Genomic DNA, 25,475 nt, shown 5'->3' on the forward strand with positions numbered 1-25,475 from the left:
ACGTGTATGTGCACATGAGTGTGTGCACATGTGAGTGTGCGTGTGTATGTGTGTACATGTACCCCAGTCAGATGTATACATCTGGATTTCCTTTGAAAGAATTTTCAAATTGAGCTGATCAAGTGCAATGGCAAAGCACCCAATTCCTCTGCCCCCCAACTGCCTTCGTTGCTTTAACGTACAACCTGCTCTGCTGGCACCTCTGACTCCTGAAAGCCCTAACGCTCCAGGGGAGCAGGCCGTACCCTGCCCTGCCCTGGCTGCCCCGGGTGTTACCTCGGAGGGAATCGTTCCAGATTCCAATGGGTGGCAGGTCCAGGGAAGAGCCTTATCTGGGGGGAGGCTGTACCAGACCCGCCCGACCCAGGCAGGCTCCCAGGTACTCTCTGCTCGGGGCTGATAAGGCTCCTTAGCAGTTTCTCTCCAAACAAATTCCAGTTCAAGATACCTGAGAGCTCCACAGCAGGGCAGCATCCCCAGAGCGCAGCAGGGCGGAGGTTAGGGGGAGCAGTCGGTAGCAGCACCTGCTCCTCATACAGCAGGAGCGAGAAGTGCCAGCCTCTCTGCACAGAGCAGCAGCGTTCAGCATGGGCCAGACGTGCTGCGGTGATGGGTAAGAGCGGGCTCGGAGAGCCAGAGGGTCTGTGGGGCAGCGCTGGGCCCTTCTGCTCCGCACTAGGGCCGGGTGGGCGTGTTCAGCTGGGATTGGAACCCACCAGCACTTGTGGGTGTGAATGTGGGGCTGGAACTCAATGTGGGGCGCTACTGGGGGGAAGGGCAGAGAGACACCTGGGCTGAGACCCCAGCTCCAGGGAGACAGTCACTCCTGCCCAGCCGGGTAAAATTGCCCAGCTGTGTGACAGCCCCCCCATCCCCGAGGAGTTCCCCCCCCCCCGGTATGTCTGTAACAATGCGGTTCTGGCGGAACCCAACTGAGAGTGCCAACTCAGGACAAATTGCTAAAACAGGGCAGTTACAGCCCAAGGCTGGGGTTTTTCCACCTCTAAGGCCAACCAAACCAGCCAGACTAAGGCTTCGGTCTCATCCCACTGGCTAACCGCAAGTCTCACAAGCAATCTCCTTAGATACTCCAGTTTCCCATTATTACCACCAGTGCCACTCGTTATGGGGACAAATGGTTATGAAAACCAATACCCCAGTAAAAGAAAAAGGTTCTCCTGATCCCAAAGGACCAAGCCCCAGACCCAGGTCAATATACAAATCAGATCTTACCCACAAATCACGCTGCTGCCAATCCTTTAGAATCTAAAATCTAAAGGTTTATTCATAAAAGGAAAAGATAGAGATGAGAGTTAGGATTGGTTAAGTGGAATCAATTACATACAGTAATGGCAAAGTTCTTGGTTCAGGCTTGCAGCGGCGATGGAATAAACTGCAGGTTCAAATCAAGTCTCTGGAATACATCCCCAGCCGGGATGGGTCCTCAGTCCTTTGTTCAGAGCTTCAGTTTGTAGCAAAGTTCCTCCAGAGGTAAGAAGCAGGATTGAAGACCCGATGGAGATGAGGCATCTATATAAAGACTTATATAGTCTTTTCCAGGTGTAAGAACACCTCTTTGTTCTTACTGTGGAAAATTACAGCAAGATGGAGCCTGGAGTCACATGGGCCAGTCCCTGCATACTTTGCTGAGTTACAAGGCGTATCTGCCTTCTCTCAATGGGTCCATTGTATAGCTGATGGTCCTTAATGGGCCATCAAGCAGGCTAGGCAGAGCTAATCTCAGCTTGTCTGGGATGTCACCCAGAAGCATAGCATAAGTTTGCCATACAGACAGTATAGAGCCAATATTCATAACTTCGACTACAAAACTGATACACACATATAGACAGCATAATCATAACCAGTAAACCATAACCTTGTCCTAGACACCCCATTTGACCCCCTTTATACAAGATTTGGGTGCCACTACAGGACCTTGGTTGCAACAATGATCTATACGGTCCCAGTTTATGTCAATAACATCACACCCCCAACGCAAAATTGATGCAGGAAGGGATGACACAAACATCACTGACTGCATCCCAAGAGCTCCCCATCCTGGGTTCTGTCTCACTACAGCTAATATTGGGTTAGAAGCCATACCAGTGTATAACAGAAATGGTTTATCAAAATCATGTTCAACCACATGATTGAACCTCTTTACAAACTCAAGGTAAAACTTAGTTAGAACAATAGTGGATTGGATCTGCTTCGGCAGCATTGTTCCTGTATGTCTCATGTGATCTTGCCAAGAGCTAAAGAAAACCGTTACTTTATCCATACAAGCTCGGGCAAATGTTTGGAACCCAATTAACATCGAATAAATGCAGATATTAATGTTCTTTATAGTACAGGAATCTTGGCATTTAGCCATGAAAGCAATATGGTAGTGTGCCTCAGTCTTCCTTTTCATACAGCACATTAGGTCTGGAATGTCTTTTCCCCTGTGAAAAGTTCCCATATTGTTTATAGGCATGAACTGTGAAACACCAGTGTAACAAGGCCTTTTAACATAACGCGTGTTTTCATGTATTCCTTTTAACATGTTCAAGGGATTCTCCAAAAGATTAGGCACATTGTACATTTTTACAGTTTGTGGCAATAGCAACCCATTCATTACAAAATTTAGCAATAACAACAAGTTCATTGCAAGTGTTCATCTACAGTCATGTTTGTCATGCCACACCTTTGGCTCAATACCATTGGAGTTTGGGCATTTTAGGGTTAACCTGTGGCTTTCCTTTGCAAAATTCAGTTTTCTCTTTCCCCCTTGTCCAGCAGGATTAAACCCTGATTTTTCTTGCTTAACAGAATTCACTGGCTGATGGGGTGGGCCCTCTGTGCTAACAGCTATTAGCAAGTCCTTCCTTTCCCAGCCAGGCAAGTAATTTGCACTACCCCAGACCAGAGCCAGTCCACCAGTTTTCATATTCGTAACTGCTATCATTTCCAAGGCTGGACTCTGTTTTAAAGAGATACCACACAAATCCAAAGAGTCTGAGGGTGAGCGTTTGCTCGCTCTCCCCCGCATCCTCAAGCATTTAGCCATAAAACTGCTCTGCTCTGACACATCAGTAACCAAATCTGTCCTCAAACCCTGAAGCCCAGACTGCTCATCTAAAGAATCAGAAAGGAGACATTCCTGTTCCAACACCATTGTCTCCCCAACAAGTTGGCCCCACACAGCCACTTGGTTATAGGGCTGCCTCAATTCCTTAACAACTTTTACTTCCTCTGAGACCTTCTCAAAGCTACCCACACTGGATCTTTTAAAAGGCAAGTCAGTGGATCCATCCACAACAGACAATTTTTGGCTGCTAGGAACTGAAACTTCCTTGATTAAATCACTCTCACACCCTTCAGTTGCAGGGAACTGCTTGCACCGATTACCATGAGGATTCCTTTCCCCAGGAGCTTTTCTAAGCAGCAATTCACCCCTCACAGAAATTCTGCCCTTACCCTCTTCACCTAGGGCTTGCTCTAAAGGAACACTTTCCTGAGCAACAACAGACTCTGTCTGGGTCTTACTTGCATTCAGGATTACCTTTGGCCCATTAGGCAGATCTCTACACAATCCCCTTTCAGGCGAACCAGTAGACTTCCTAGATAAAAGGTTAGAAATATTTCCCTTTTCTTTGCCACACACAAGCTTAGGAATTTTTTCCTTTTTGCTACAAGTTGTTAAACTGTCCATAGGTACCACAACCAAATTACCTTTCTGCTCTCCTTGTGCCCTGGCTAGGGTATCACCCTGATCAGACAGGGTTGCTACACCCTTCTCCAACCACACATGAGCAACAAGCAAAATACAAGCACCAGAATTGTCTGGTCTCTGGGATTTTGCTAAGACACTAACTGGATGCAACCTAGTTACGGTGCCATTCTCCCCAACAGATGCAAACTTAGGACCATTCCCTTCCTGGGCTTTAGTTGAATTCAGAACCAACTCTGAGACAACTAAATTACTCTCAACCATCACAGGCCGAAAGGCACCTTCTGTCTGCTCCACAGACAAAGAAGAGTTGGAGACACATTTTCCTTTACTAGACATACAGTTTGGGATTTCATTTCCCTTGTCCCAGCACACTGGGCTGTTCACAGACAACTGCTTGGAGACTGGGGTAGCTTCCTCCATAGGCAAGTCAATACCCCTGACAGACATAGGCACATTTCCTTCACTGTCACTATTCTTCGCACAGGAAACAGATAAGGTACAGGGACACTCATCTTTCACTCTCCTTGCCTTTCCAAACTGCTGACTAGATAAAGCCATCAGCTCACAAGACTGCCTAGGCTCATTCAAAATCTCCTTGTCCTCCTCTCCCTTCGCTTGATCTAATTCCAGATTTACTTCTGAGACATTAGATAGACATTCAGAAACTTCATTTACAGCCAAACAGCTACTTTCCAAAGACAAACTTTTGGAGAAACCCTCCATAGGCACAACCTTAGGATCAATCCTCTCTTGTGCCTGGTTTGTATTAACTTGACTGACCATAGCTTTAATATCATTTCCAATCATAATATCCTTAGGGATTATGTCTTTTACTCCCACAACCATGGTGCCCTCCAATCCCTTCCATTTCAGGTGGATTTTAGCCAAAGGCACCCTGACAAAATACTTAGATAAGGCTACAACAGTTACATCTTCACCAGGCAAATAATCTTCCTTCCTGACAAGACTTGCTTTAACCAAAGTGATATCTGCTGCGGTGTCCCTCCATGCCATACACCTCACTCCATTCACTTCTGCACTGCTAATAAACTCTGCGTTATTTCCCCCATATTTAGCTTTAATGTGAGTTTTAAGGTCAAATTCTTCAGAGACCACAGAAACAGCATTTGCGCACAGGGCACCAATGCTGGGCTCTGTGTGGCTTGCCTGTGAGTTTACAACAACAGGGTTAGCATTGGCCGTGGCATTTGGGTTTGCTGGTTTTGGGCTGCCCTTCAGTGTCGGGCAGTCTGGTCTCATGTGGCCCAGGATACCACAGTGATAGCATGTAACCTGTTCCATCCTGGGATGTGAGTTCCTACCCTCCGGGCCCCCTTGAACTCCTTTAGAAGAGTCAGGTTTATTTTTAAATCCTTCCCTCCTCTTGAACTGGGGAGAATGGTGATTAGTTTTCCCCGGGGTTTTACACCCTTCTCGAGCCCTGTTTTGGGTATGGGCATCCGCAATCTCTGCTGCCCGTAGGACTGACTCAGGGTCCCTGTCACACACAGCTGCTCTCACATGGTCAGGCACAATGTCTAAGAACTGTTCCAAAGTTATTAAATCCAGCAGTTTTTCAAAACTCCCATGCGCCTTAGCTCCCACAACCCACTTTTTAACAAAACCCATCAGCTTATGAGCACATTCTACAAGAGTACAATCCTTAGACATTTTAAACTCTCTAAACTTAACTCTGTAAGATTCAGGAGTAACCTTGAACCGCCTTAACACAGAATCCTTAAACCGCTCATAATCTAAGGCTTCTTGTTCCCCCAAGTCATTAAATACCTCCCTGGCTTTTCCAGTTAGTCTGGTCAGCAGGACAGGCATTCGCTGACCCTCAGGGATCTGGTACAGATTGCAGAGGCGTTCAAAGGTAGACAAAAACTCCTCTATATCCTCAGTATCATTGTAAATGGGACACATCCTTTCCCAGTTTTTCTCATGGCGGGGGGGGAGTGGAGTACCAGGTGGGGATGACTTTCTCCGCTCTTCCATTACTTGGAGCTGAAGTCTGGCCGTCTCCTGTTCCATCCTGTGAGTCTCCTGCTCAGCAGCGAGCAGCTCTAGACGTCCCTTACGAGCTCTCTCTTCTCTCTCATCAGCCTCCTTCTTTCTTTGATCAGCTTCTTTCTCTCTCTCAGCAGCCTCTTTCTCTCTCTCAGCAGCCTCTTTCTCTCTCTCTCTTTCTAACTCTGCTATTTTTTGCTTCTCCAGCAATCGAAGCTCTGCTAGCTTCTGTTCATGCTCAAATTGCAGTTTACTTGTCACCCTTTGCATCCTAATTTTTTCTGCATCTTATGCAGCCTCAGGTAAGGGCTGTGCTCTTGCCCCCTGATCACTGGCTATTACCAGATTTCTCAGTTCTTCCTTTGTAGCTTTCTTTCTAAAGCTTATCCTCTTTTCTGAACACAAATTTTCCAGGGCTTTTTTGCCAAGTCCCTCATATGCTCTTTGCTCAGCCATTGCAGCAGCTCCTTAACCAACAAAACTCTCAATCCCAAAATTCAAATTTGGACAGCGCGGGGTTCTGACCCAAAGCTTAATTGACCTGGTTCTGTGGATCCTGCCGACTACGCCACTGTGACAATGCGGTTCTGGCGGAACCCAACTGAGAGTGCCAACTCAGGACAAATTGCTAAAACAGGGCAGTTACAGCCCAAGGCTGGGGTTTTTCCACCTCTAAGGCCAACCAAACCAGCCAGACTAAGGCTTCGGTCTCATCCCACTGGCTAACCGCAAGTCTCACAAGCAATCTCCTTAGATACTCCAGTTTCCCATTATTACCACCAGTGCCACTCGTTATGGGGACAAATGGTTATGAAAACCAATACCCCAGTAAAAGAAAAAGGTTCTCCTGATCCCAAAGGACCAAGCCCCAGACCCAGGTCAATATACAAATCAGATCTTACCCACAAATCACGCTGCTGCCAATCCTTTAGAATCTAAAATCTAAAGGTTTATTCATAAAAGGAAAAGATAGAGATGAGAGTTAGGATTGGTTAAGTGGAATCAATTACATACAGTAATGGCAAAGTTCTTGGTTCAGGCTTGCAGCGGCGATGGAATAAACTGCAGGTTCAAATCAAGTCTCTGGAATACATCCCCAGCCGGGATGGGTCCTCAGTCCTTTGTTCAGAGCTTCAGTTTGTAGCAAAGTTCCTCCAGAGGTAAGAAGCAGGATTGAAGACCCGATGGAGATGAGGCATCAGCCTTATATAGTCTTTTCCAGGTGTAAGAACACCTCTTTGTTCTTACTGTGGAAAATTACAGCAAGATGGAGCCTGGAGTCACATGGGCCAGTCCCTGCATACTTTGCTGAGTTACAAGGCGTATCTGCCTTCTCTCAATGGGTCCATTGTATAGCTGATGGTCCTTAATGGGCCATCAAGCAGGCTAGGCAGAGCTAATCTCAGCTTGTCTGGGATGTCACCCAGAAGCATAGCATAAGTTTGCCATACAGACAGTATAGAGCCAATATTCATAACTTCGACTACAAAACTGATACACACATATAGACAGCATAATCATAACCAGTAAACCATAACCTTGTCCTAGACACCCCATTTGACCCCCTTTATACAAGATTTGGGTGCCACTACAGGACCTTGGTTGCAACAATGATCTATACGGTCCCAGTTTATGTCAATAACATCACAATGTCACAGCAGGGTAATGTGCATACTGAACGGCAGGGGTTGCCAGAGACTGGCTGGGAGAGGCCTTTGGGGATGGAGGAAGCAGCACTAAGGTACATGCTAACCTCCCTACAGAGGAGGGGCCGTGCCCCACAGGTGTGGGGCAGGGAACTGGGACACTGCGTGGTGGGTCATTGTCTGGCCCAGGCCCTTCCTAGCTGGAGGCCGAGGCATTTTCTTCAGGTCACCTTCCGCTGCAGCTTGGCCACGGGCCCCCATACCCTCTAGCCCAGCCAGGGATCCCAAGTGGGGATTGTCACGGCTGGCTCCTCCCTGCCGCCAGCAGCTCTTCACTGCCAGGGAATTCCTGAAATCCTGTGTGCTCCTCCCCCCACACCTCCTGGGGCTGTGAGTGCCCTCCTCCCGGACAGCCCCCCCGAGAGCTCTGAGTGCCCCTGGCCAGTCCCTCCCCTCAGCCCCCCCCCACTTCCTGGGGCTCTGAGTGCCCTCAGCCTGTCCCCCTCCCACACCCCGGGGCTGAGTGACCTTGGCCAACCCCCGTCCCTTCAGGAGGAACTCCCAGTACCCACCCAGCCCCCACACCTCAGGGTTCCCCTCCCTGCGGCTCTGTGGCCATACCCCCACCAGGGCCGACTTTAGGCCAATTCAACCAATTCCCCTGAATCGGGCCCCAGGCCCAAGCCCCGGTACGGTGTACCGGCAAGAGCCAGTGGTCCGGCTTCCCCAGGGGGCAATTTAAAGGACCTAGGGCTCCCAGCAGGGGCCGGAGCCCCAGGCCCTTTAAATTGCCACCAGACCCCCACTGCTGGAGCCCTGGGGTAGGGCTGCGGGGCTCTGGGGGCTATTTAAAAAGTCTGGGACTCCCGCTGCCTCTACCGCCCTGGCCCTTTAAATAGCCATTGGAGCCCCGCTGCTTCCCCAGGGCTCCCGCGGCTATTTAAAGGGCCGGGGCGGTAGAAGCAGGGGAGCCCTGAGCCCTTTAAATAGCCCCCAGAGCCCTGGGATAGCGGGGGACTCGGGGGCTATTTAAAGCTGCCTCTGCTGCACCCCGTCCCCGCACCAGCCCCGCACCGCCTGCCCTGCCCGCAGCCAGCCCCGTCTCCAGCCAGCCCTGCACCCCCTGTCCGCAGCCAGCCCCTGCTGCACCCCTGCCCTACCTCCAGCCCCGCCACCCCTGTTCTGCCCGCACCAGCCCCGCCCCCCTGCCCTGCCTGCAGCCAGCCCTGCACCCCCTGCCCACAGCCAGCCTCTGTCGCACCCCCTGCCCTGTCTCCAGGCAACCCCTGCCGCACCCCCCTGCGGCCCTGCCCAAAGCCAGCCAGCCCCGCACACCCCTGTCTCCAGCCAGCCCCGCACCCCTTGCCCTGCCTGCAGCCAGACCCTACCTCCAGTGAGCCCCTGCCCAGCCTCCAGCCAGCCCCATGTCCACTGGTGCCCTGCAGTTCCCAGGGCAGTAACCCTGCACACCTGCTTCAATGAGGGGGGCAGGGAGCAGCTGGGACCCACACATGTGCACACCACTAGGGTGACCAGACAGCAAGTGTGAAAAATCGGGACGGGGGTGGGGGATAATAGGATCCTATAAGAAAAAGACCCAAAAATCGGGACTGTCCCTATAAAATCAGGACATCTGGTCACCCTAGCACACCCCCAGGGAGTGGCGGGGACCACACACGAGAAACGGAGCTCATTAATAACCGATCAACAGCATATATGATGCAATGTACAGAATATATAATTTTATTTTTTATATAGTTATGGAAAGTAAATAATACATGGAAGAAATTAAAGGCTTTTTTTTCCATTATTTTTTTTGTTAGTCATCCCTGCCGGGGCCCCGCCAAAAATGTTCGATTTGGGCCCCGTCCTTCCTAAAGCCGGCGCTGCTGGAGAGAACAGGAGGATTCAGTCAGCAGGGGCTGCCGATCCGTCCCATTCACCAGGGCTGCCATCCTGCGGCTTCAGCATTAGTGGCTGGGGTGACTTGGGGAAAGGTCTCAACCTCCCCACATCCCACTTCACTGCTGCCAGAATCCCTCCTGCCCCCCCCGCTACAGTCCCCTCCCTACCCAACCTGGGTGGGGCTGGAGGAGAGGGGTCTGAGAACTTGAGCTGTGGATTGGAGGTGGAACAGCTGTCAGGGGCACTGAGGGGGAAGTGGCAGGAGCTCCCCGTACAAGGAGGGGGGTTGCCACTGGAGGTCACTAGGAAGGACAACAAGACTCCATCCTGGGAGTCAGGAGGGGGAATCCATCCCTCAGAGGTGGGCAGGGGCTGGGTGGAAATGCTGCTGGTTCCAGGGGCCGTTAATCCCCCCTGATTCCTCGGAGGCGTCTGAGTCTCAGACAGGTTCTCGTTCCCTTGCAGCAGGAGGACGACACGGCCAATGTGATGCGCCAGCTCCGTATCATGCGGCACTTGCACCAGGTGCCCGAGGCGCTGCAGGGCCTGTGCCTCTGAGGCCACCAGCAACTCCCGCTCCCTGCTGGAGGTACTGCTCTCGCTCTCTGTAAATTGGGAGCTAGTGGAAGGGGAAATGGAGCCCCCTGGCACTCACAGAAAGCTGATTACAGAATGAGCCCGAACTGAGAGGCACCATATCCGCCCCCCTAAAGAGCCAGACTTCAGTGGTGATACAGCCCAACCGGGGTAGCAACAGGATTGGGAACGAGGTAGGAAGTTCAGAGCAGCAAGGAAAGCCTGGAGGGGAACTTGAGAAGAGAGGTTGGAAAAGTGCAGCAAAGAGAAAGGAGCAGACCTAGCTGTTGGGTCCAGGGCCCTGGGCTGCTATCAATGTCAGGGTGGGACTGGGTTCCCCTACCGGCCCCAGAGGAGGCGGCGTACACGCACCTGGAGAGGGTTCCCAAGCCCAGCAAGGGGGCTACAGGCTGAGCAAGTGCCCCAGCGATGGCAGAAGGACTTCTGTCTGTGGAAAGACCTCTTTGGACTTTTAGTGTGAGGCAAGCTGGGCCCCAGAAGGGTGGACTAAAGGTGGTAACCTGGCCGGAGTTACCAGGCAGAGAAACTGCCGTGGTGGTGGAGCGACCATGGATGGGGGACGCTAGCCCAGCGAGAGGGCTGTGATGCCATGCCTGGCCGCCGGGGGGCACTTAACGATGAGTAGATTCATTTATGATTAGCATAGTTGGCAGGATTGAGTTCCCCCTGTGATCCGTGAGGGAAGTCTTGGTTGCTGAAGGAATCATAGAATATCAGGGTTGGAAGGGACCTCCGGAGGTCATCTAGTCCAACCCCCTGCTAAAAGCAGGACCAATCCCCAGACAGTTTTTTGCCCTGATCCCTAAATGGCCCCCTCAAGGATTGAGCTCACAACCCCGGGTGTAGCAGGCCAATGCTCAAACCACTGAGCTATCCCTCCCCCAAGCAGGTGTATCAAGGGACCAAGCTGGTCGCTGGATTTCCCACTTCAGTTCCAGGGACTGGCTAAGCAGCCAAAACAGATCTAGGGGTTTCTCCTGCAGCTCCTAGAAAACCAACAGACGCAGAAGGAAGTGCAGGTGGAGCTACAGATGCAGCAGCAGCAATACCTGTGAGAGATCCTGCAAAGGGAAATCAACCCAGGATCTGCTATGCCCATGGACAAAAAGAGCAGAGAAGGAGAGCATGCCTGGGCTGTGCTGAGAAGGTTAGCCCAGGGAGAAGGGCATGAGAAAGTGTACAAGCGTGGCCTAAGGCCAAGATGGGAGCAAGAGTTCTTTGTTTTGGGGGCAGAGAAGCAGGCCACATCAAAAGACACGGCCTGCTTAGGAAATTGCTGAGTGGCTGAACGAGGGGCCAGGGCCCTAAGAAGTTAGAAAGAAAGGAAAAGGAGAAGGTGTCCTCTGACACAAACCCCCATGAGGCAGGCAAGGTGGAGGTGGCTGGGGTGGCCATGGACCTTGCAGACCCTCCACCAGTATGTCACAGAGCTACTCTCTGTGGATCACCCCGCTCAATGAGTGTTCATTCTAGGAAGCAAGCCGGCTAGACAGTAAAACAGCAGAGGCTACTCCCAATGCTACACTCGGTTTCTCAGAAATGAGTAGACTTTATGGGCAGAAGAGACCGTTAGAGCATCTAATCTGACCCCCTGCATATCACAGGCCTTTCTGCACCATATGGGGCAGGCAGAGCTCTGCCTGGGCGCAGGGGGAATGGGATGGGGGTAGATCAAGGAAAGGGGGGAGGGGAATGGGTGTGAGGGAAAGAGCTCCTGTCCCAGATGAAGGAATTTGGGGGCAGAGGAAAGGACCCTGCTCCACAGAGAGGGGAGAGGGTTTCTGTGAGTGCCAGGGGGCTCCATTTCCCCTTCCACTAGCTCCCCATTTACAGAGAGCCAGAGCAGTACCTGCAGCAGAGAGCGGGAGTTGCTGGTGGCCTCAGAGGCACAGGCCCTGCAGCGCCTCGGGAACCTGGCGCAAGTGCCGCATGATACGGAGCTGGCGCATCACATTGGCCGTGTCGTCCTCCTGCTGCAAGGGAACGAGAACCTGTCTGAGACTCAGACGCCTCCGAGGAATCAGGGGGGATTAACGGCCCCTGGAACCAGCAGCATTTCCACCCAGCCCCTGCCCACCTCTGAGGGATGGATTCCCCCTCCTGACTCCCAGGATGGAGTCTTGTTGTCCTTCCTAGTGACCTCCAGTGGCAACCCCCCTCCTTGTACGGGGAGCTCCTGCCACTTCCCCCTCAGTGCCCCTGACAGCTGTTCCACCTCCAATCCACAGCTCAAGTTCTCAGACCCCTCTCATCCAGCCCCAACCAGGTTGGGTAGGGAGGGGACTGTAGCGGGGGGGGCAGAAGGGATTCTGGCAGCAGTGAAGTGGGATGTGGGGAGGTTGAGACCTTTCCCCAAGTCACCCCAGCCACTAATGCCGAAGCCGTAGGATGGCAGCCCTGGTGAATGGGACGGATCGGCAGCCCCTGCTGACTAGGGTTACCATACGTCCGGTTTTTCCCGGACATGTCCTGCTTTTCGGCAATCAAACGCCCGTCCGGGGGGAATTGCCAAAAAGCCAAACATGTCCGGGAAAATGCCGGCCGGGCACTTCCCCTCCCGCGGCTGCTCTGCTCTGCTCCTCCCCTCTCAGACTTTAAGAGCCGAGCTGCCCGAGCCAGCGCTACTGGCTTCGGGCAGCCCCCCCTGCCTCCGGACCCCCAGCCGCTGGCCAGGCACTTCCCTTCCCGGGCTCCAGCTGAGCTGCTCCGCTCCTCCCCTCTCAGACTTTAAGAGCCGAGCTGCCCGAGCCAGCGCTACCGGCTTCGGGCAGCCCCCCCTGCCTCCGGACCCCCAGCCGCTGGCCAGGCACTTCCCTTCCCGGGCTCCAGCTGCGCTGGGGAAGCGCCAGCCGGGGGCGCAGGGTCTGGGGGCTGCCTGGCAAACCGTGAAGCCGGTAGCGCTGGGGCAGCCCTTTCCCCATGGCTGGGAGTGGGAGGAAGGAGGGGGCTGAGTTAGGGCGGGGAAGGGGTGGAGTTGGGGCGGGGCTAGGGGTGGGGAAAGGGGCGGGGCTAGGGCCCATGGAGGGTCCTCTTTTTTTATTTATTAGACATGGTAACCCTACTGCTGACTGAATCCTCCTGTTCTCTCCAGAAGGGGTCTAGCCTTGCCAGCAGCAGGACAAGCGTCCCCTGCCCATGTGCCTCAGCCTTGCCTGGTCAGACGCCATCACCCGTCAGTCCTTGGCCTCCCAGGCTGCCAGTGATGGGAGCAACTCTGGATGGTGGCTCGGGTGACACAGACACCAGACCACTAGGAATTGGGTGCGGCCCTGTGGGACAGGAGAGTCTCGCAGAGGGCACTTGGGGGACTCTCCTGCCCTTCCCAAGAGCGATAGCACCCTGTCCTAAGAACATAAGTCTGGGATGAGGCAAAGCTTGTCATTAATTAACCTGGCTAAAGAGCTGGGTGGAGCTGCTCCGGAGACAAGCTGGCTCGCTCCTGCTCATGGAGGTGAATTCATCTCCCTTCCCAGGAGCACCTGCTCTCCCTTTCATTCCCCACCAGGCTCCTTGTGCCAGGCCAGCGAATGGCCACAGGATGGGAATGAGGCCTGGGCCCCGCCCCAATCTCCTGAGTCTAATGCAGCTGCTCAACTTTTCCCCCATCAGCTGCTGGGTTTCCCCCAGGAGGGAGTAGGTGACAGGGAGAGAGAGACACACACATTTGTCCTTCTGGTTGCAGGGCTTGTGTCCTTCCAATCCCATTGGTGGCTGCACAGTGGGCAGAGTCCTCGCTGCGTGCCTGGCCCAACAGAATTGCAGGGCGTGGTGTGGAACACAGAAAGAGATAGAGAGACTCATCCTCCAGCCGGGGTCAGTCTGAGAGAAATTGGCTGGGGTCCCAGTCTCACTCTTCTAGCGGGTGCCATTTCCCAGCTGGGTTCCTTATCCCTCTGGTGCAGCAGCAGCTGGTAGAGCCGGTAAACCCCATCCCTGGCCTGCCGGCTGATGTCCTTGGCTGGGTCACTGACGGACAGAGCCAGCTGTGCCATGTGGTGACCCATCCTGGGGAATTCCGCTGAGTTCTAATGGACGGGAGAGGGAGAGGAGACTCCATCAGCATTTTCCTGTTAGCTCCCAGTCCCCCCGGGCCAGGACTCTCCGTCCCCTCAGCCCCTCTGCAGGAGATGCTAGAGGATAGGAGCTAGAGCCAGACCCTTAATTTCCTCTGCCCCCAAGGAAGCCTGGAGCACAGGGCTGTGGACAGGGCCCTCCATGAGGACTTGCTTCCCCAGCTGCTCCAGGATGACAGGGAGGCATGAACCTGGAGCACAGTCCCCTTAAAAGCCCAGCGTCACCACTTAACTAGGACAAGAAGAACTTGACTCAAGCCAGGCTCACTCTCTGCTCTGACTCTGCCTCCCCAAGAGGAACACTCCTAACTCACAGCCCCTGCAGCAGCAGATCCTACAGCCCGTCAGAGCCAGATCACCTACCCCTGGAGTCAGGAAGCTGGGGTCAGAGATCACTTACGTCAAACTCAGGGAGGGTGATGGTGAATCTGAGCAGGGCCGTGCTGCTCTTAACGGCCCTGGCTCTCTCTCGCGGCACCCTGGACACGATCCAGTAGTTAATGTGCTGTGGGGAAAGGAGGCATTGCACTGATTGCCCTGACCAAGGATGCCCACTGGGGGCCCGGCTAGGAGGACAGACTGGAAAATGGATCTAAGAGTGAAGGTAAAATTGCCCCCACCCCTCTCATCGGGCTCACCTCCAAGATGTACTGGAGCCTGTCGGTGTCTGGGGACTCTGCCAGCAGGTTCCCCAGCATGGCGTCCAGGAGGTCTGGCAAGACCCTAGGCAGATCCTGAAAGCAAGGGAGAGCCATGGGTCAGAGTTAGGGAAACTGGGGCTAAACTTGCCACAGGATGGGAAGTGGGGTCTCTGGGAAGCACTGGTGTGACCCCCAAACACATATCCTGGCCTCTCTCCTTCACATCCCACTGCAGGCAATTAGCAAGGACTCATGGCAGGATGACAGCTGGCTCTTCAATCCATGACTTTAGCTGATCTACCTGCACTTGGGCGGTGTCCTTCTCCATGCCCAGGGTGAAGACGGCGTGCAGGGCAGCTCGAAGGAGGTGGGTCTCCAGCTCTGGCTCCACAGCAGGTGTCATGGTGCTGGAAGAGAGAGGAGCCGGTATTAGACTGTGCAGTGCGGGGATGGGACTGGCACCAACACGCAGGTTAAACTGCAGGGAAATAGGCACAGGCTGGCAAGAAGGGAAACTGAGGCACCGAGCCAGGGAATGACAAGGCCAAGGTTTCTCAGACAGACAGTGGCAGCGCAGGAATAGCACCTGTTCCCTGCACCCTGCTGCCCCTCCTGTATCTGATCCTGGGAGTGAGCCTCTCCCCAAAGCCGTTGCAATGTTACTGGAGTGAAAAGAACAGCCCAGCCAGGAGAGAGTGACCCTTCCCCGCACCTCTGCCAGAGGAGCCACCCTTGGGCGGTGACCTGGGAGTGGGAGTGGGAGGGGCAGTGACTCCCAGCCCTGGGCCTGAGCAGCACTGGGGTTAGGGGAACCGGGCCGGAGGGTCTCGGTACCTGAGGTTGCCCACAGCAATCAGGGAGTTAGCAAGGACGGCGCCGGGTGGAGAGTTATCAGGCAGCTCCTCAATGAGCTCCTGTGAGACCCAAAGGAGACAAAGGAGCGTGTGAGATTCGGGCCACACTGGACATTGCTGGTTTCCTATTGACCTGTGGGACTTTGGGCAAGTTGCTCCCCGCTCTAGGCTCTGTCCCCAGCAGTCAAATGGGGATTTCATACTTTCCCACTATTGGAAAGTGCTGGGAGAATCCCCCAGCAAAAGCTGCTCTGACAGTGCTAAGCAGCATCTGACCATTAGAGGTCAGAGCACACTGCCCAGGAGGAGGAGTGTTTGGTTCTGGGCTGTTGGAGTACGGGCTTTCAACCATCTGTGCACACATATTATACTAATTGCATCTAGACCACATCTCCCTAGTTTGTTTGTGAGAATGTCCTTATTAACACCAAGATGGATCACATCTACTGTTTACCCACCTCCACTAGGCCCGTAACCCTGCCAAAGAAGGAGCTAGGATTTGTTTGGAATGATTTGTTCTTGACAAGTCCATGCTCACTAGTCCTAAGAACCAAATTGTCCTGTAGGTGCTGACAAACTGATTGTTTAATAAGGAGTTCCAGTATCTTTCCAGGTATGTTAATGGATGGGAAGACGTTCTTTTTCAGGGATCTCTGACGAGAACTGGGGCACAGCACGTAGTTTGTTGAGGCCATAAAATGGAGACAGGCACCTCTTCTCTTCTCCCAGCACCCCAGATACCTAAAAGGGTGGGACTCACATCCCTCAATGGGCTTTAAAAAAGACAATGGTTACAATGTGGCCCCAACCATTTCTGGTTTCTGCAGACTAGATGTTTTAGCAAAGTTTAGAATTCCTTGGTGCTCAACACCGTGAAACTCCCCTTTCTCCTTTACAAAGGGCTTTAACGCCCCTTATCTCACCCAGGCTCTCGACTGCCCAAAGTTGGAGAATTGTCCCTGTTCCCACTGCAGAACACCCCCCACGACACACACACAGAGTCCTCCTGGTGGTGGGAGGGGAACAGAGGAAAGGACAGAAGACGTAAGAGATGAAGAGAAAGGAGGGAGGGATGGAGGAAAAGGTAAAACAAAAAGGACAAACCCTAATGTCCCCAGTGATTCTAAGGGACAAAATCCCAGGTGGGGAATAAAATTCGACCACCTTAAGCTAGTGTTTTCCATGCCTAGAATTCAGCTGGCGCCAGATGCATCAGACTCAACAGGTTCCAAACCTCTCGGAGGCTCTTACCTTCTAAACAGGGACGTCTGTTTTCTAGTAAAATCAGGAAAAAGAAAAGAGAAAACTCAAAAGAGGTTCCTCCTGGCGCTCACGTACGTGACCCTTAATACTCTCTCAGTCCTCAAAGAGAGACCTCGAGAAGGAGACTTGCTGAAGCAAAGCTACAGGGGACTCTGAGGTTTCCCTGGCCCTGCGCCCCTGTCCTGCCTGGCTGATGTCAGCATCTCTCTGTGAGGTCACCACCTCCCCAGCACCTTTGACCAATAGGCTGAGATCCTGCAAAAGGCCTTTGTGATGTCACTGCCACACCCACTCCTCCCCTGCAGTGCTAATGTCCTGCCACAGGGCAGACACTTTGGAGGTTTGAGCTACACAAAGAAGAGACACTTAGATCTCAAAAATTAGATGAGATGTTTCAGTCTGAGCTAAGTAGTTGCTGCTCTTAACAATTGCAACATAATAAAATACAAATAAAATAGACTATTTCAGCCATTCTATTATGTCCTAATCTGATCTGAGTAAACGTGATAGGACACCTCATCTTATGCACTGCTCCTAGTGACACTCTCCAATAGATCCCCATCCTCCACCTGTCGGGAGGTAGGTAGGAGCGGATTGTTATCCCTACTTGAAAGAGGGAGAAGCTAAGGCTGAGAAAGGAGAATTGACTTGTCTTAGGTCACACAGCCAGTCCGTGGCAGAGTTGGGAATAGGACCCAAGAGCCCTGATTTTCAAACTAACCATCGGATCTTGAATTTCAGACATTGAATAACCTGAATAAAGTGTTCTCAAGTGAGTTCCAGACCAGCAAGAGTTCTTAGTAATTATTCAGCAAGTATTTTAGGAGAACTGGAATGGTAGAGAAAATAATGAACTGCAGAGAAGCAGCAAAATTTGTTGAACATATGACTGGTTATGACTATTTACTTGGTCTTAAAAGAAAACAACAGGGACCTGAGTCTCCTCCCTGTCAATAACCCCCTGCTCAGCCAATCAGGGTAGAGACCGAGGGGCGGGGGGATGAGGGTTCTCACCAGAGAGCCCAAAGGATGGCCCAGGTCACCGCTGGGGATCACTGTCTGAGCAGTATTTCAACGCCACATTTTTCGATGGACCTCCCACAATGGGAGTTGTAGAGCACCCCCCACGACACACACACACCCCTCCTGGTGGTGGGAGGGGAACGGGGAAAGGACAAAAGAAGTAAGAGATGAAGAGAAAGGAGGGAGGGATGGAGGAAAAGGTAAAACAAAAAGGACAAACCTTAATGTCCCCAGAGATTCTAAGGGACAAAATCCCAGGTGGGGAATAAAATTTGGCCACCTTAAGCTAGTGTTTTCCATGCCTAAAATTCAGCTGGCGCCAGATGCATCAGACTCAACAGGTTCCAAACCTCTCGGAGGCTCTTACCTTCTAAACAGGGACGTCAGTTTTCTAGTGAAATCAGGAAAAAGAAAGGAGAAAACTCAAAAGAGGTTCCTCCTGGTGCTCACATACATGAACCCAAATACTCTCTCAGACCTCAAAGAGAGATCTCGAGAAGGGGACTTGCTGAAGCAAAGCCACAGGGGTCTCTGAGGTTTCCCTGGCCCTGCGCCCCTGTCCTGCCTGGCTGATGTCAGCATCCCTCTGTGAGGTCACCACCTCCCCTGCACCTTTGGCCAATAGGCTGAGGTTCTGCAAAAGGCCTTTGTGATGTCACTGCCACACCCACCCCTCCCCTGCAGTGCTAATGTCCTGCCACAGGGCTGACACTCTGGAGGTTTGAGCTACTCCCTGTGGATCACCCCACTCAATGAGTGTTCATTCTAGAAAGCAAGCCGGCTAGACAGTAAAACATCACAAGCTGCTCCCAATGCTACACTCGGTTTCTCAGAAATGAGTAGACTTTATGGGCAGCAGAGACCGTTAGAGCATCTAATCTGACCCCCTGCATATCACAGGCCTCCTGTCTACCACAATAGCTACTTTTGGGGCAAACACATTCCGGAAAGGCATCTAGTCTTTATTAATGACATCAAGAGATGGAGAATCCACCACTTTCCTTGGTAGCTTCTTCCTGTGGTCAATCATCCTCGCTGTTGAATATTTGTGCCTTATTTGTCATAGGAATTTGTCTCTTTTCACCTTCCAGCCATTGGGTCTTGTTCTGCCTTTCTCTGCTAGACTAGAGAGCCCTTTAATACCCAGTATTTTCTCTCCATTAAGGCACTTCAACACTTCAATGAAGTCCCCTTCCATCTTCTTTTGATAAGCTAAACAGGTTGAGCTCTTTCCATAGCTCACTAGAAGGCATTTTTCTCCAGCCCTCAGAACATTTCATGGCTCTTTGCTGCCCCAGCTCCAATTTCTAGGACCATCTTTTTCAAAGGAGGACACCAAGACTGGAGGCAGTATTCCAATAGCAGTCTCACTGCTGCTGTGTCACCTCCCTATCCTACTCACGGCTCTGCTCCTACGTCTAATGATGGCTTTAGCCCTGTTCACCACAGCATCACACTGGGAGCTCATGTTGAGTGGCTTCTCCACTCTGGCCCCTAAATCCTTTTCAGAGTCACTGCTTTCCTGGATCCACGTCCCCATTCTGGAGGTGTGGCCGGCGTGCCTTGTTGCCACGTATAGGACCTTGCATTGGGCTCTGCTCAAACTTGTTTTCTTTGAATGGGTCCAGCTGGCCGAATGAGCCAGATCGCTCTGTATCACTGCCCTCTCCCCATCAGGAATTACCACTCTGCCTGTATTTTGTCACCCCTCAATCTTATCCGCAGTGATTGTATGTTTTCTCCCAATTCATTGATAACAATTATTTTAAAAAATTAGTCCTTGAGAGCTTCTTCAGACCCTTAGTACCCAGGACCTGCTCCCCACATCACAGTGAGAAATGCTGTCCAGCCCTGCTGGTACAGAGGGGATAAGCACAGAACAAACGTACCTTTAGGAGCTGTGTTGTCCATAGGCTCTGAACAACATGTGGGGGTCAGCAGATTACAAACGCACGACAGACCTGTAGTGTAGACAGGTCCCAACTGTGTCTCGGTTTCCCACCCTGTAAAATGGGGAGAACAAACAAAACCTTGATTAGCTCCTTGATAGCTGGGGAAACCGAGGCACCCAGCGGTGCAGAGACTCGCTCATGGTCCCAAAGCCAGGAATAGAAAACAGCAGATCTGATAGCCAGGCCTGGGACCTAACCCTGGTTTTCCTGGCCTTGCTGCTCTAAGTTTAGTCACAGCCGCCATATCTTTTCCCCCGTGTCCCTTAACCCCACGTCACTGCAGAAGAGAGATTTTCTGGTAGCCAGCTGGCTCTCCTGCATGTGGATGTCGTTCCAAAAGACGTGCTCTGACTCAGTCCCATGCTATGGTTGGCTGAAGGAACCACGTGGTCACATTCTAGCCCTGAGTTATACAGGAGGGGCGACTAGATGCACATAATGGTCCTTTCTGACCTGAACCTCTATCAATCGCTACATTTTCTGCTGCTAGGAAGAGAACTCTGGACCTATTTTCTCTCATTCACTTTCAGTCGGAATAATTTCAATCCAGGCCAAAGGATTTCCTCTTCCATTGTGTCTTCAGCACCTTTGGGAGCAACCAGTTACTGTTACCCACAGGTTACCAGTTTCAACCTGTCCCAGGGTGAGATGGCAGGGAAAGGGGTTGGAGCTCAACTGCACCTGGCCCAGGTGATGCAGGTCCCTAGGGTGAAGGGAATAAATGTGGGGGTCACGTGACAAGACGCAGCCTGTGACTAGGACCCAGGCCTGCTGAGAGATAGAAGGGCAGCCTGTACTCAGCCAGGAGAGAGACCCCAAGGGAAGCAGGCATGGGAGGGGCTTGGAGAGTCCTTTAAAGGTCAGGGACAAGCTGGGAAGGGGCCAGGCTGAGCACTAAGGACAAGGCCCTAGGAGGGAAAGACAGGGCAGTTTAGGAGATGGGGCAGATAGTCCAGTTGGTTTCGGCTCCCAGGACCAGACACCCAGAGGTGAAGGTGATTGTCGGGGCTTCTGTCCTTCTTCCCCAGTGTAGATTTGATAGCGGAGAAGACTGATGCCGTAAGGGGGAAGTGAGTTACCCCAAGGTCACCCAGTGAGTTTATATCACCAATGCATACTCGGAAGGATCTAATAGAAATATGGATTTTCCAGTCTCTTCTTTCTAGGAGTCCCCAGGGCTAAGGTAAAACCCCTGCGGCCCCTCCCCATTCTGCTCACCTCCAAGAAGTGCTGGAGTTTGTCTGTGCTGGGGGGTGCTGTCAGCAGGATCGAGAGCTCGTCATCCATGTTCTCTGGGCAGGCCTTGCTCAGAGCCTGCCAGCGGAGGGAGACCAGGGGTCAGGAGCCTGCATTAGCACCGGTGTGCCATTGACCAAGAGCTGGCTGAGGTAAGCACCGCCTGGCCGGAGCTCGCACCCAGAAACCCTGCCCCAGGTCGGAACCCCCTCCCACACCCAAATTCCCTCCCAGACCTCACACCCGGCACCCCAACCCCCTGCCCCAGGTCGGAACCCCCTCCTGTACCCTAATCCCTCCCAGACCCCACACCCCCACCCCAATCCCCTACCCCAGCCCTGAGCCCCCTCCCGCACCCAAACTCCCTCCCAGAGTCCGCACCCCAACCCTCTGTCCCAGCCCGGATCCCCCTCTGGCACCCCAACCCCCTAATCTCCAGCCCAATCCCAGAGCCCGCATCCCCACCGGAGCCCTCACCCCTCCCTGCACTCCAACCCCCAGCTCCAGCCCAGTGAAAGTGAGTGAGGGTGTGAGAGCGAACGACTGAGAGAGGTGGGCTGGGCTGGAGTGACTGAGAGAGGTGGGCTGGGCTGGAGTGAGTGGGGGTGGGGCCTTGGGGAAGGGCATGAAAGGGGTTGGGTCAAGGGCGTTTGGTTTTGTGCAAGTAGAAAGTTGGCAACCCTACTTAAGGACCTTTGAAAAGCAGCCTCCTTAGCACCGCTCCTGATACCAGGGGCCAAGGCGCCCCCGGACATGAGAACCACAATAGGCCAGAGCAAAACGCTGCGTTAGAAATCGGAGATCAGGCTGCCAAGCGAACGATAGCTGACAGACAGGAGATGCAGGAATTAAGGTTGTGCCTTCAGCCAGCAACTGGTGTTCATCCATTTGCACCACACACACACCTGTAGGCAGGGCCACTATTTCCTTGTCTGTCTGCCTGTTTAGCGTCTCTCGGTCCTTACTGTGCCCATCACCGTGGTGTCTGAGTGGCAAACCAAGGGTTTGACGTGTGCATATGAAACTGCCTGACTGGAAGGACGTGGTTTGGTGTGGATCAGTGACTGCTGGGGCGATTGGTGGCAGAAGGCTCTGAGGGCCTGGCTCATTCCGACCTGGCTCATTCCAATGGCTTCTACAGCTGAGAGCAGCCCAGTCTCCTGCCTGGGTCCGACGCAAACCAGGAAGTACAGGACCACGGTTAATAAGAACAGCTCAAAAGATCATTTTCGCTGACCCAGCCCTGCACAGATTTCCAGCTTAGGTTTGCATTTTCAGCAAAAGTTCTTCTTGATTATTTTCTCCCAACCCCCTTCTGCCTCCATAATAGCCAGCCACCCCGTCAGTCGCATCCTGGGGCGCTCCAGGGACAGCGTGTGTGCGTGTATGTGTACATCTGTACATATGTGTATGTGTACATGTGTGTATGTATGCGTGTACGTGTATGTGCACATGAGTGTGTGCACATGTGAGTGTGCGTGTGTATGTGTGTACATGTACCCCAGTCAGATGTATACATCTGGATTTCCTTTGAAAGAATTTTCAAATTGAGCTGATCAAGTGCAATGGCAAAGCACCCAATTCCTCTGCCCCCCCCAACTGCCTTCGCTGCTTTAACGTACAACCACAACCTGCTCCGCTGGCACCTCTGACTCCTGAAAGCCCTAACGCTCCAGGGGAGCAGGCCGTACCCTGCCCTGCCCTGGCTGCCCCGGGTGTTACCTCAGAGGGAATCGTTCCAGATTCCAATGGGTGGCAGGTCCAGGGAAGAGCCTTATCTGGGGGGAGGCTGTACCAGACCCGCCCGACCCAGGCAGGCTCCCAGGTACTCTCTGCTCGGGGCTGATAAGGCTCCTTAGCAGTTTCTCTCCAAACAAATTCCAGTTCAAGATACCTGAGAGCTCCACAGCGGGCAGCATCCCCAGAGCGCAGCAGGGCGGGGGTTAGGGGGAGCAGTCGGTAGCAGCACCTGCTCCTCGTACGGCAGGAGCGAGAAGTGCCAGCCTCTCTGCACAGAGCAGCAGCGTTCAGCATGGGCCAGACGTGCTGCGGTGATGGGTAAGAGCGGGCTCGGAGAGCCAGAGGGTCTGTGGGGCAGCGCTGGGCCCTTCTGCTCCGCACTAGGGCCGGGTGGGCGTGTTCAGCTGGGATTGGAACCCACCAGCACTTGTGGGTGTGAATGTGGGGCTGGAACTCAATGTGGGGCGCTACTGGGGGGAAGGGCAGAGAGACACCTGGGCTGAGACCCCAGCTCCAGGGAGACAGTCACTCCTGCCCAGCCGGGTAAAATTGCCCAGCTGTGTGACAGCCCCCCCCATCCCCGAGGAGTTCCCCCCCCCCAGTATGTCACAGCAGGGTAATGTGCATACTGAACGGCAGGGGTTGCCAGAGACTGGCTGGGAGAGGCCTTTGGGGATGGAGGAAGCAGCACTAAGGTACATGCCAACCTCCCTACAGAGGAGGGGCCGTGCCCCACAGGTGTGGGGCAGGGAGCTGGGACACTGCGTGGTGGGTCATTGTCTGGCCCAGGCCCTTCCTAGCTGGAGGCCGAGGCATTTTCTTCAGGTCACCTTCCGCTGCAGCTTGGCCACGGGCCCCCATACCCTCTAGCCCAGCCAGGGATCCCAAGTGGGGATTGTCACGGCTGGCTCCTCCCTGCCGCCAGCAGCTCTTCACTGACAGGGAATTCCTGAAATCCTGTGTGCTCCTCCCCCACACACCTCCTGGGGCTGTGAGTGCCCTCCTCCCGGACAGCACCCCCCTCCCCCCCCCTCCCCGAGAGCTCTGAGTGCCCCTGGCCAGTCCCTCCCCTCAGCCCCCCCCCCCCCACTTCCTGGGGCTCTGAGTGCCCTCAGCCTGTCCCCCTCCCACACCCTGGGGCTGAGTGACCTTGGCCAACCCCCCGTCCCTTCAGGAGGAACTCCCAGTACCCACCCAGCCCCCACACCTCAGGGTTCCCCTCCCTGCGGCTCTGTGGCCATACCCCCACCAGGGCCGACTTTAGGCCAATTCAACCAATTCCCCTGAATCGGGCCCCAGGCCCAAGCTCCGGTACGGTGTACCGGCAAGAGCCAGTGCGCTGTACCAGGGTGGTCCGGCTTCCCCAGGGGGCAATTTAAAGGACCTAGGGCTCCCAGCAGGGGCCGGAGCCCCAGGCCCTTTAAATTGCCACCAGACCCCCACTGCTGGAGCCCTGGGGTAGGGCTGCGGGGCTCTGGGGGCTATTTAAAAAGTCTGGGACTCCTGCTGCCTCTACCGCCCTGGCCCTTTAAATAGCCATTGGAGCCCCGCTGCTTCCCCAGGGCTCCCGCGGCTATTTAAAGGGCCGGGGCGGTAGAAGCAGGGGAGCCCTGAGCCCTTTAAATAGCCCCCAGAGCCCTGGGATAGCGGGGGACTCGGGGGCTATTTAAAGCTGCCTCTGCTGCACCCCGTCCCCGCACCAGCCCCGCACCGCCTGCCCTGCCCGCAGCCAGCCCCGTCTCCAGCCAGCCCTGCACCCCCTGTCCGCAGCCAGCCCCTGCTGCACCCCTGCCCTACCTCCAGCCCCGCCACCCCTGTTCTGCCCGCACCAGCCCCGCCCCCCTGCCCTGCCTGCAGCCAGCCCTGCACCCCCTGCCCACAGCCAGCCTCTGCCGCACCCCCTGCCCTGTCTCCAGGCAACCCCTGCCGCACCCCCCTGCGGCCCTGCCCAAAGCCAGCCAGCCCCCCACACCCCTGTCTCCAGCCAGCCCCGCACCCCTTGCCCTGCCTGCAGCCAGACCCTACCTCCAGTGAGCCCCTGCCCAGCCTCCAGCCAGCCCCATGTCCACTGGTGCCCTGCAGTTCCCAGGGCAGTAACCCTGCACACCTGCTTCAATGAGGGGGGCAGGGAGCAGCTGGGACCCACACATGTGCACACCACTAGGGTGACCAGACAGCAAGTGTGAAAAATCGGGACAGGGGGTGGGGGATAATAGGATCCTATAAGACAAAGACCCAAAAATCGGGACTGTCCCTATAAAATCAGGACATCTGGTCACCCTAGCACACCCCCAGGGAGTGGCGGGGACCACACACGAGAAACGGAGCTCATTAATAACCCATCAACAGCATATATGATGCAATGTACAGAATATATAATTTTATTTTTTATATAGTTATGGAAAGTAAATAATACATGGAAGAAATGAAAGGCTTTTTTTTCCATTATTTTTTTTGTTAGTCATCCCTGCCGGGGCCCCGCCAAAAATGTTCGATTTGGGCCCCGTCCTTCCTAAAGCCGGCGCTGCTGGAGAGAACAGGAGGATTCAGTCAGCAGGGGCTGCCGATCCGTCCCATTCACCAGGGCTGCCATCCTGCGGCTTCAGCATTAGTGGCTGGGGTGACTTGGGGAAAGGTCTCAACCTCCCCACATCCCACTTCACTGCTGCCAGAATCCCTCCTGCCCCCCCGCTACAGTCCCCTCCCTACCCAACCTGGGTGGGGCTGGAGGAGAGGGGTCTGAGAACTTGAGCTGTGGATTGGAGGTGGAACAGCTGTCAGGGGCACTGACGGGGAAGTGGCAGGAGCTCCCCGTACAAG

The 25,475-nt window shown here is 53.9% G+C and overlaps 1 protein-coding gene across 4 annotated transcripts; it reads right to left on the reverse strand.

The window, feature by feature from the left end:
- Nucleotides 1-12,254: 12,254 nt before the first annotated feature.
- On the reverse strand, nucleotides 12,255-21,483 carry LOC128833095 (maestro heat-like repeat-containing protein family member 7). Of its 4 annotated transcripts, XM_054021007.1 has the most exons (8): nucleotides 21,393-21,483; nucleotides 20,898-20,993; nucleotides 19,617-19,730; nucleotides 15,422-15,501; nucleotides 14,889-14,994; nucleotides 14,585-14,680; nucleotides 14,347-14,451; nucleotides 12,256-13,898 (listed from the first exon to the last, which is right to left on the reverse strand). In XM_054021007.1, exons 5-8 carry the CDS (start codon nucleotides 14,988-14,990, stop codon nucleotides 13,671-13,673), a joined length of 531 nt encoding a protein of 176 aa, XP_053876982.1. In that variant the 5' UTR covers nucleotides 14,991-14,994; nucleotides 15,422-15,501; nucleotides 19,617-19,730; nucleotides 20,898-20,993; nucleotides 21,393-21,483; the 3' UTR covers nucleotides 12,256-13,670. The 4 variants fall into 4 exon arrangements, with proteins under 4 accessions (XP_053876979.1, XP_053876980.1, XP_053876982.1 ...); XM_054021006.1 differs by lacking the exon at nucleotides 21,393-21,483 and having other exon boundaries at nucleotides 20,898-21,057; XM_054021004.1 differs by lacking the exons at nucleotides 19,617-19,730; nucleotides 20,898-20,993; nucleotides 21,393-21,483 and having other exon boundaries at nucleotides 12,255-13,898; nucleotides 15,422-16,610.
- Nucleotides 21,484-25,475: the final 3,992 nt, after the last annotated feature.

The sequence above is a fragment of the Malaclemys terrapin genome, chromosome 2 (assembly GCF_027887155.1).
Source record: "Malaclemys terrapin pileata isolate rMalTer1 chromosome 2, rMalTer1.hap1, whole genome shotgun sequence".
Taxonomy (NCBI): domain Eukaryota; kingdom Metazoa; phylum Chordata; order Testudines; family Emydidae; genus Malaclemys; species Malaclemys terrapin.